The 12,560-nt window shown below is 36.3% G+C and overlaps 1 protein-coding gene across 1 annotated transcript; it reads right to left on the bottom strand.

Moving 5' to 3' along the window:
* Positions 1-6,985: 6,985 nt before the first annotated feature.
* Positions 6,986-12,560, bottom strand: LOC100375179 (uncharacterized). Its single transcript, XM_002736408.3, has 3 exons — positions 12,425-12,560; positions 8,893-9,084; positions 6,986-7,532 (listed from the first exon to the last, which is right to left on the bottom strand). The coding sequence occupies exons 2-3, from the start codon at positions 9,056-9,058 to the stop codon at positions 7,291-7,293; spliced, it is 408 nt and encodes a 135-aa protein (XP_002736454.1). The 5' UTR covers positions 9,059-9,084; positions 12,425-12,560; the 3' UTR covers positions 6,986-7,290.

The following is a 12,560-nucleotide window of genomic DNA, read 5'->3' as shown; positions in this document are numbered from 1 at the left end:
CAGTAAGGAACCTGTTGGCAACCCATAAAAACAAACTGACGGGCATAGGCATGTTTGTACTTGAACACCCGGGTACAAAATGGCAATGTCATGTAATTACAAGATATGTGAAACATTATCTTTGGTCGTAAAAGTTAACACCCTTATGCGCGAACAGGAATTAAACATAAACAGTAAGAGTAATTTGATCCGACAATGTAAGGGTCATTAAGGGCATGCAAAATGGAGCTTAAATCTATTGCAAGCGTTTGTTGGCTGTAGGTAATTTGTTGACAACAATAGATTCCTATACCCATGTAGCTCATGTAAATAACTAATTGCTGACGCAGTGGCGGTGATCGTATTTGCTGTGAACCCGTGCATGTCTGTTAAAAACTGTGTAAATTCCTGTGTAATGCTTGAGGTAGAAACTCGTTTGTAAGAACACTGTGCTGACGTCAGTGATTCCGTGATATACCACTGAACACTGTGCTGACGTCGGTAATTCCGTGATATACCGCTAAACACCGTGCTGATGTCAGTAATTCCGTGATATATCATGTATCCATTGGAATAAGGGTTGGCCACTGATTCGCCCATGGTACCAGCTGTTGAAATTTATTAATCTGAAGTCCGGAAAGAGAATCTGCCAATTCATTAAATTTTCTCGGAATATTTTTGTGTTTAATCTGACATTCTTCTAACATGACCCATAATGTCCTTGTTTTTGTTTGTTTGTTATATGTACCATTGCAGCATTGTCTGACAGAATGAAAATTGGCTAGTTTGACATGACCTCACCCCAGACTTCAATTACCAGTGAGAAAGAGTTCTAAATATGTTATGTCGTGTAAAACATTATTTGGCCAGTTTCTAAAAACCAATGTGAACCAAACAATGCGACAAAACCAGTATATAAAGCTGCAGCGCTGGGGTGAAGAGTCTGAGGTTGAGTTAAGCCCAAAATCAAATCAATTAGGTGCCTTAAAATAGCTCTTCCTGAGTTGACAACAGTACAAGTGAAATTAATCGTTCTAACGAATCACTGATTTTCTTCAAGGGTTGCTTTTTGCGAAACTACTGAACTAGAGATATGCAACGATTTGTTTTCAAATGGAAGAGAAGAACAGTAGAACGGCCTTCAGTCGCTTTTCGACTTAATGGGCTTCCAATTCATTTCATAGGCTAGAAAAAAATCATTTTATTTACAAAAAATCACTCACAATATGTAAAACTGCTCCTGCCTGCTTTGATTGTCCAGTCAGACCAGGTGTATCAGAATTAAACTTAGCTGAATAAATTGCTATGCAAATTTGAAAGCAGATGACCATTTTGCAATTGGGTCAATGGGTCTGTTTTTCAGAAGGATTCTGGTGGAAAGGTGGACTGTCACTCTGAGAAGGGTTCATAATGTATATACTGTTTCTGGTGATATTTTGAAAACCCGAATTAACAAACTCATTAGACCAAGTTTTGTTTTTAACTTCGTCTGGCACGCTAGCAGCCAGTGGAACAGTTACACTTGTAAAATGGATAACTGTCTCTCCTTCTACCTGATTCTTCACAGAATATTGTGGACAGGAACCTGCTATTGTTTTAACTGTATCAAAAACAGTGTTAGCAACCACCGTTGTAGTTGCTGGAATGCTAGGTTGACAAACGTCCCAATATCCTTGCGTAATGCTAAAGTAGACTGTTGAATAAGAGCTGGTGCTTGAATGACCCACTTGCGCAGTAACATCAGTATGGTACATTTCGATGACGGTGACACATTTTTTGTCAGTGCGTTACACTGCCATGCACGTTACATAATCTATGATAAAGTGACTAAGTATCAGCATTACCGTAAAACTTATCCCATGAATTTACACCAATAAAAGTGCAGGTGGATTAACTGACTGCAGAATGAAGATTAAAATTAAAAGCAGAAACTTTCCTTCTCACATAAACAAGATGGCGAATCAACTGTCTGCTACATTATTATAATTAAAAGCAGAAACTCCATACTTCCATAACTGAGTTAGGATCAACAGTATGCAACATTGTATATTCAAGCAGAAACTCTATGCTCATATAACTAACTTAGGATGAAAAGTATTCAAAAATTGAAAAAAAAATAAAGCAAAAACTTGTGTAACTGAGATAAGATCAACAGTCTGCATATAGTAACTACATAACAACCAATACCCAAGAGTTTGCTGACTTTAAAAACCTCTATACCTGCAAGAGTGCCCCACGAACACTTCGATAATATCTATAATTACCCAATTTCTTCCAGTGAGTGCCATCTGGTAAATTACATAAGCCAATATGCTTTCAAAACATGACAAATGAAACTTCATCCAAAGCAGACTGCAACGCATGATTTAAAATATATACCCTAACATTGTAATAATAACATGAAATGTTCTCACCCTGTGCATGACTTAACTGACAATTACTTGTTTCACCCTAAAGTTTGTATACAATTGATGAACGAGGTCTACCATTTTACCCGTGATTTTAAATACGTTCACAAAAAAGTCACACAGATAATTTGACCCGGCTTACCACACCAAGGTCAAAGGTCACCGGTGACGACACTGTTCATATCCCAACAGCATTGAAATAAACATCCATTTGACTCAAATTGAAAGTTTGTGACATTATATTGCTAGTGGTGCTCATGCACAAAGGTTTCAAGTTGCTTTACAAAAGAATAAAAAATAAGAACCGTTGATTGTTTAGTCGCACATATCATTCTCCTTGCACGTAATAAAGTGCCAGTCGAATTAAACAAATTAGGCCATGGACGAAATTCAAATCGTTTCTAATCATTAAATTCAATTGATATACTCACAAAACCGTCTTTTGAATCTTTGAAGTATTAAGGAATATACCAGATGAATATTACCCGGTTTACAAGATGTCTCATAACATCTGAATTCCCCAGGCCATAGCTGATTTAAGTATACCACCTATTCGCTATACTTATTCGTTTAACTTTTCCTCTAGTCTGTTGGTTTTCTTTTTGTTATGTAGTCTCTTGCTATATAAGTTTATCAGGTCAAATAATGTAACATCGGGTGTTATCCTGTCAATAAGTCGTACTGCGCCCTCTTTCAACAAAGCTCACAACATCAATATGAGTGACTTGTACCGTAATGCCTACATGTTAAACAACTTTAAACATATGGATTTTGATATCTCTAACATATATAACTGTTCCTGTTAGTATTGTTAATGCATAATACACGTCCACATAAATCACTACATGGAATGCTCTACTGGTATTGTATGAATTATTCTAATTATGAAATATTATATGATTCTAAGGTGTCAGACTTACTATGAAATGGCTAATATGTAATTACTTGATTAAATATTGTCTATGCATGAGATGTGTGTAATTACATTCTAGGGATTAAGTGTAATCCGGGTTAGTTAAAAATTACAAAAGGAAATGGATTAAAAGTTGTGTATATGAAAATTTACATGAAATGTGATTAGTATATATTTAAACTGCTAGTTTTGGAATGATAATCAGCGATAAACGTCGTCTTCCAACAACAATGTATATGATACTCACCTAAGATGCAATGTTATGTCTGTAGACACGTGTTCGGTGTATGCCATTAGTCTATATCTCGTCATGACATGCCAACAACAATCATATAATATTGATGAAGTAGTAGTGTCTGCGTTCCATACTTGTCATCCAAGTTGTTCTCGGTTACTCATCACTTGTCTGATGTTAACAGTCATCAGTCACAATGCTTGGTGTTAGTTGAACGTGTCCTTCTGTAGTAATATAAGAATATACTCGTCTGTCAGTCTAGGCGTGCTATTAATATATATAAACGATATATAAGTATCGTTAAGCTTGTATTGTGAGCATAGGCTTATTTTTTTGTTTAGCTTAGTGGCACTCATTATATTTATGGGAAATTCCACAGCAGAGGAGAGACATACGTGAAAATTGTCAATTCAAATATATGTTACATGTTTTCAAGCCTTTCGAGATAAGAGTAATTATAGCCTTGAAATGCAATGGACAAACTGTAACATCTGTCACGTTACGGATATCACACATTGTTATGTAATATATTTTTGTTGGTATTTAGGGTTTGGAAGTAAATTGCAATTTGTGCTTTTCTGTGACCATATTGAGATAATTTGTAGCTGAGAAATATAAGGGCAACTGAAATAATGTCCAATCCCTCTGATGAATGTAACCGTGGAATTGACATTATGCTTCAGCCCTATCTTAAAAAAACAAGTTTGTTGACGAAAAACATTAGACTGGAAGCTTTCTTTAGTTATAAAGTATAGTACAGTGTAGCTTGGTTTACTGTTGACGAAATAAACTTTTTGCGAGAAAGAAAAAAAAACATTTAAAAAAATGCATGAAGCATATCCACAGATGCATGTGAGTGCAGACGCTTATTACCAGTGAATGTTAGTACAAACCACTAAGGATTGTGGGTAATCAATAACATTAACAATAACATAAATTCTATATTTTAGGACCTCCAATATTGGTACTCGTAATGAAGAAGGGGTGATATGATATGATTTTATTGATAAGGAAAGTTAGATTAAGTTGTATTTCATTTTATTTTATGTATTTTCTAGATTGGTATCATTCGACGAGTATACGGCAGGCAATTCAATCTGATTCCACAACTATTGTTTTCTAAAATATTATATTAAAAAGCGCCAGGTGGACCTGCTATTGTGTTTTCATCGGTGAGTTGTTGGCTTCTGGATTCATAGCAGTTGCATATATGTTGTCACAACGTGTCTTATTTGTTGTCGTTTCGGGAACATCAAATCACCCTTAGCAGTCAATCATTTGCGTTAATTTATTTTTTACATGATATCATATCATTATTATGTTAACTCGAGTAAAATTTTAAAGTTCAGATTAATACAACATTGACGCAATTTAATATCAACATCCATGAATAAGAAATACAAGTTTGGCAAACGTTTTTTTTTTATGATTTGTAGAATAGAAAAAAAATGAATCTTTTATGTGAACATTTTGGTCTTTCAAAGACCAATATATAATCCTAATTTGCTGAAACCAAACGTGGGAACATTCTCGTCATCTGTAAACATGTCGTTCTACAAAATATATGAAAACAAAACCTGCCGTCCTTATACAGATAAGGTTCATAAGCGTCCAACTTCTCTATCTTTTTGTGTCACCCGAAGTCGGTCATGTGATAAAAAGATTATCATCAGATATTACATTTCCGTAGAGGCGGGTGACTCGCATGACGCCATAGACTGGCATTATCCAGGAAAGGTGACGGGGTTGAGACAACGTGACATAGGGAAAGAACGTTGTAGTTTGTTTACTCTGCATGTTGAGGATATAGTTGCCACAGGGGTTCGAAGATTTACACTTCGACGAGGCTGTGGGGTTAAACACAACATTACCCCTATTTTACAACACATACGTGCATGAGAGACGATGAACTTACGTGGTACACCCATTTTACAAACTCACAAAAATATGCATATCATGGCCAAGTAACATTTTGATTTGTTTGTAACCACAAAGACAGAAATCTGTGAAGGTCTGGCTGATATCACTACCACACTAAATACACAAGCCAGCCAACAAACATCTGCCATACCTTTTATTTCAACTTCGGAAAACAAACATTTTCAGCTACAAAATGTCGAACAGATCATGTGATATATCATATGTTTGTTTCTGTATATATAACATCGTGAAAACAAATATCTCCGAACCAAAATATGTAGAACCTTGGGGAAGTTATATCAATAATCAAAATAATCTTGTGTGTAGTATATTGAAAGATATGGACCACTGTAACCAGGCTACAAATTTATTTTTGTCATTAAGATCTGAATATCAATGACATATTCAATATTTCACCCACGTTCTACGCATCAAGCCCTTTCATTTCATATATCACATGTTGATATTTAATTGTAATTTGACAGAGTATTGAAAATGCTAAAGAACAAATGCTGATCCGGGGCGCAAAATTACTGACATTAATAAATTATTAGATGATGGTTCAAATATTAACAAAATATTAACAAATATTAACAAATATTAACAAAATGTTTGTTTTTACTCCTCTAAATGTGAAGGCTAATAGGTTCGGAACTATTATTTTGTGTTGAATAAAAATACGTTAAATCTGAGAACGTTTTTTTGGGGGGGGCACCTATCTCCATCACACATGAGAAATTAACGCAAAGTAAACAGTTGTACGCCCAAACACGTCATGTTTCTGCACTTAAAATATCGTTACTAGGCCCTTAGAACCCAACACTGTTTCTTCTGCTTTTCAGGTTATTTCTCTTTCACACACGAAAACACGCTGGCCATATTTCAGACCTTGTGTCTCCTAGGTCGAATAACTGATATGAAACAATAACTGATGAAATCTGCCATTGTTCAAGTACATGCGCGTTTGAATTGATACATCTGACCCCTGGTAATCTTTTTAATAATTCCTTTTGCTGAACCAGAGAAGCATCTGTTCCGCCAGCTTTCTTTGTGCTTAGAATCTCGTCCTCACTACCTTTAAGTTGTCAAAGTAAACTAGAACCTTTTGTTCTGAATCTCATACAGAAAGTGTACTAACGTTCACTTATGGACTTACATCTGCTTGATCAGGATTACAGATTGAAGTATGAATCAATCTGCAAATCACACCATATGTTTTATAAGTCCTTCCAGCACTTGCAGTTGGCTAGGTTTTTCGAAGTCTATGCTACGTTCGACAAAGAGTTGACCTTCTTTATTTTGTCTTGCAGTACTAGTTCCTAAAAAGGGTATACTCAAAGGACCACTTAAGTACCACGAAAACAGTCATTCCTACAAAACTCTTCAGTGTTCTCCACTTCACTGTTGTGCTGGAGATAGTCTTGCAAACGAGAGCCCACTAAATGATGAATACAACATTCCATCAAATCATACTTTCTTTTTGAAATACATATATTTCAGTTCGTGGGATAATAAAATTAAAATCGTCTCTTTATATATAGTTTTATCTTATGGAATTTATTGACAAAATGACAATTACAATGAGTTACAATTTTGCATCATTAGAAATAAAAAAAATAATTACATAACACATTCTACGCATTCTATGTCATTACTTTCTTGTTTTGCATAACATTTACTGATTTTTTGTAAAATTCTTTAGTCTCTGGATACTAATGCTTGTCCCAATGTCTAAAATAGCAAATTATTAGACGACGTAATAAATTCAGGAGCAATGTAAGTCCAGCAACTACAAGCATTCTAGTTTCATTTTCCCACGCTTGAAAACAATTTATTTATTTTGTGGGAGTCGTATTGTAGTTGAAGCAATCGGTGTAAATCAGATACTCTCCGTCTACTTTCTTTATCAGGATGACTACTTTCCCAGGGTACAGAGGTTCGCCATCAGCATTATAGCACGTGAATCCAGCGGAGGCATAGTACAATTCGTTATTTTTAATGGTTCCATACCGATCTGGTTCATGAGGGTGGTAAGAAGCAACGTATTTCCGCATACGGACAAGTCCCTCCATGGCCCCTAAAAAACAATGTATTATATTTATCAGCACAGAATCAGTAAAATCCGGGATGAAAGTCATGAGACAATAATGAACTGGAATCATAGTTGAAGAAACAGGGCACAGAACTGGACGGTTTTTCGAGCAGAAACTGAGAACATAAGCCAAGTCGGGATGACCTTAGATAGCAGAAAGGACATTCACTTTAAATATAGATGCTGATGGACTTTTCGTATCACCTATGCATACCTGTGAGATACATTGAAATACGACACAGATATATAAAATATCAAATATAAAAACTGATCTATGGGTTACGAAGGTTGCCTTCGATGCAGTAATGACAAATTACATCGACTACTGACAATGAATATAATAGGTATTTGGGGGTGAATATTTATATTGATGGACACAATAGGTGATTTGGATAAATTATTAAGTTACCTTTATGATATGCATGGGGCTCTCTTTATTGTAGCTAAGGTTTTATTGGTCATGTGTTTTTAATACTAAAACTATTACATGGAGGTGAGGGCGTCAGTGAGGTTTAGCGTGTCACAATAATGTCCCTGGTGTATGAGGATGGTGTCTTTATTTTATTATGTTAGGGTTTGTTTTTTGCGACAAGAATGGATCTGTGACTGTATTTTTAATCGAAGTGGTCAGAATTTCGTTGTTGGGTCCAAGTGGGATTTATACAAAACCGCTAAATTCTCATTGAATTCAACTTTTATTTTTGGCGCAGATTGCATTAATGCCGGAACTGCACATTTATCGACAATATTCAATATACATTGAAGACTATCATGTTCAATTGTGTCCTGATACAATTTAATTCTCATGATCATTTACAAATAAATCAAAAGAAAAAAATATATATAACATACAGTATACCAAAGATTACTGGGTTCCGTAATCAACAACACTGATATTGGATATTGGATATTGAGGTCAATCTTTGGCAGTTCAGTGAAAGAATAAAGTATCTTTAACAAAAATAGAACGTATATAGATGAACACAATCGGTGGTTGGAATGAATATATATATAATGATGAACAAAATAGGGGATTGGGGGGAATTTGTATATTAATGTGAACATGAACGGTGTAAGTTCTTGGGTGTGGCGTAGGAATGAATACAAGACATATACACTAATGCCAGACACCATAATCCATACATTTGACATGATGTAGTGATTAGAGGTGAACAATTAAAGTGGGAAGTCATCACCTTCGCATGCGTCAGATGGCCATAGCGTGTCATTGTTTAGAAACAAGCGTCTACCCATGAGCCTTTGCGTTCTAGCGTGTGTTGTTATCGTCGCTTGGGGATCAATTCCCGCGCGTGCGCAGGTCACGACCCTCCCGCTTTAAACATACCTTCTCTTCCATGTTTAACCTCATTGCCAGGTGCCATCTGCTTACAGTCCGTGGTATATAACTCAACTAGTTGTCTTAATTTACCAACATTATACAGGGATGTGAATTTACGAACCACATCCACAGCTATCGCCTTTACTTCGGCGTCACTTATTTTAGTCGTCATATTTGTAGATATGACTTGATCAAGATCTATTAAAATAATAAAATAGTTCTATTATAATGAAATTCAGCTGTATGTATATATTTCATAACATGTGTACTGTAGATTATTTTCAATGGAATGACATTGGCGCCGTCTACAACTGATATGCAATTATTGTAATTATTGCTGAGTGTTATGGTTAAGTAATTTGAATAATAAAACGTGGAAATTTACATTATTATCCAAACAAAAGTAAGTTGAGCCACCAGATAAATATGCAAATTATAATAATAATAATAATAACAATAATAACAATAATAATAATAACAATAACAATAATAACAATAATAATAATAATAATAATAATAATTTATTCAGTATGCACCCTAGGCCTCCGGCCCTTTGTGCTAAAGGGAATTACAACAACAATTTAGTGACCTTAAATATAAATACATAAATGCATGCGTATAACTATGCAAATCAGTCACGTGACCATTTAATATTTTGACAGAGCGCCATAGCCTCGCCTTGTGGGATATGTTTCCGAGAGTCAGACGAGTGATGCGGTGTATTTCATGTTCGTACTTCCACGACCCGAACAATTGAAAATACATCATGAGATTCACCGCATTTTGAGTGAAAATAACTTCCATACTCCACACACGTCAGAGCGAGGCCATGGCGTCCCACAGTCTACCCGACTATTTTCACTGTAGTAAATATGGCCTTCAAATATAACACTGACGCCAGAACAATGATACACATTTATTATCAATTTGCATCTTTGACAGACAAAAACATACTAGCTTCTAGAACTATGGACACATTTATCAATCGTACTATCACGAGGGTATCTCCTCATATCTAGTTTTGTTAAGCAAGGTGACATTTAAATAATAACACATGCTTGTGAGGGTAATATCACGTGTTGTTGCCTGCCCAAGGGATGGTGGTCATGACCATAATATTGATGATGCCAGAGCCGAAAGCGAGGGCATCATCAATATTATGGTCATGACCAACAGCCCGAGGGCAGACAACAAATCGTGATATTGCCCGAATAACCATGTGTTATTTATTTTATCACATCGAACAGACATCCACCATGACAATCACAGATATCATACATCACTCACACCCGCTCTCCCACAAAATAACAACACTTATATTTGAAGTATTAAATATTTTATTTTATCTATTACCGGTATAACAAGTTTCACATTACTCAATAACATACATACAATGTTTGCTGAAAAAACAACGAAATACACTCAGTAAATGTTATTTTCAGCCATGGATACTCTTTTTAGTTGAAAAGTGTTTCAGCAGTTAGAATCACTCAAATGATCGAGAATAACATTTTTGAAATGAATTGAGAAATTCCCAAACGCAAGTTATTTGATCACTCTACAGATAAAATTGTCGGAGTGCCGTGGAAATGACTGAAATTACCTTCTTACGAACGTACCACACCTACAAGCCACACAGCTTTGTTTAGAGCGTTTTCGGTTAGCATCGGCGTGGAACGCGTAGAAATGCTTACAGCGTAGAGTGCGCTGCGGCAACCCCGGCTGCGACGTTTCAGTGGCGGCTTTGCCGTACATTTTTGCTCCATATAAAAAATACCCTATACATCAAAACAGAGTATCTTACTTAATATCCATTCTGACACGTTTACTGTCTATTTCGGATGGCTAAAGTTCCTTCGAAACCCTGAAAGCAACCCCGAAAGCAGCAGCGGCCAGAGCATCACCAGTGCAGCGAACGACAATTTGTTATGCGCAGTATCGTTGCGCAGTAGTTTCAGTGACGTCATCTATGTGATATACCCATGTAATATCCACTTGGCGGGTAATATCCATTTTTATTCCATATCATGTGACCGAGTCTCAACCAATCACAGCATGCGTAGAGCTGTTGGACGTGAATATCTTCATGTATTGTATTATAAGCTCACAATTCAGTACTAGCCCACATTTTAATCACAATACCAACTTCGAGTGCCAACAAAACAGAGGAATCGTAAACCATTGGCGGCGGCATGGGGGGATATCTGCTCACCAACCTGCGCGACCTTACCATGTAGGGGCATACTCCCGCTTAGAAAAATTGAAATCTAGACCCTCTGAAACGCTATTTCCTGCTTTGGGGGGGGGGCAAATTTTGCTGACACAAAGGGTTTCAGCTTGATTTTGAAAGGGCGATGCCCCAACATTTGTTTCGAGGGGCGACAACCCCCCCCCCCCCCCGCGCCGTGCCGCCGCCACTATAAACGCGTACGAAACGCAGGCTAATAAAGCATGGTTTCTAAGCGTGTCGTAGATGTGCATTCGTAGTTACGACCGTTGTCAATGATCAACAATCTGCAAAAATATTACCGTTCTATCGGTATCTTTTTCTACATAAACTTTCCGCCAATATTATTACAAGACAGCATCATTGCACCATTCGAGTAGTTGCTGTTATCCAGTTTAAACTGCAATAAAAACCGCCCTATGATTTGTTCTTCATCGCGCACTGTTCTAACCCACTTAATGCGATGTATCACGTACCGTAAAGGTAACAACTGCGATGATATGTACTGTGACCATGTGGTATTGATATATATCTTAATTTTAATTTTAACTTTGAGATTTAAAATTATATAAGAAATAGAATAATTATCGTAATCATTGAATTAGTTTATAGATGATTTATACATTTCAAATGATAATTAAAAACAACTTGATAAATGAAAACGCCTTGGTGGATGCGTACCGACCGTTTAGAATATCTTTCGCGTACGAGTCAGTAAAACATTCAATAGTTGAAGGAAATTCGCAGGTAATGGGTAAAAAGTGTGTTTTTTTTTAATTTGAAAGAAGCACGAGGCGGTGTAATTGTTTCATACATTTCTATTAAAGGCGTTCATAACTTCATACAACGAAGTTTAACATTCATTATAAACAACTCGTATTTACCGAGTTTCGCAAAAAATAAATCACGGCCATCTGCCGCAGATCGTCCTCAGCTGATATCGAATCTAAGAGGTCATGGGTCAAATCGTCTGGGACCGCATGTACACTGCAGTGTTATGTTAATTATTACTTACACCTCCGAGTAATTGAATCAGCTACTGTATATTACATGCTGACGGGGTACTACAATTACGTCTAAACCCGGAGGTCATGTGCGATTGAAACTCCCGAGGAATACCTCAAGAAATATATCCATGTCAGAACACAGATGTTGAATTTAGAGCGAAGTTTGAGCAATGTCAATAAATGGATGTTTTGTCATTGGCCACTTTCAAATTAACCGGAAGTATTCATATAAACCTTTCAAATTAATACGTTAATTAAATCTCAAGATACACCCACGATCTCAAAAACAAGAGCGGATACTTACAAGAAACCTGTGGAGTAGATAAAGTCGGGAGCACACACTACAGCCTAGCGGTTGGAAAGAGATCGGCCGATAGACTGTTCCAAAATACGACCAGTTGTTATCAGATAGGCTTCCGTACTTTGACCTTGTTTACTAC

Source organism: Saccoglossus kowalevskii, chromosome 22 (assembly GCF_978046115.1).
Source record: "Saccoglossus kowalevskii chromosome 22, keSacKowa6.1, whole genome shotgun sequence".
In the NCBI taxonomy this organism is placed as follows: Eukaryota; Metazoa; Hemichordata; class Enteropneusta; family Harrimaniidae; genus Saccoglossus; species Saccoglossus kowalevskii.
This window is presented reverse-complemented; position numbering and strand designations above follow the sequence as displayed.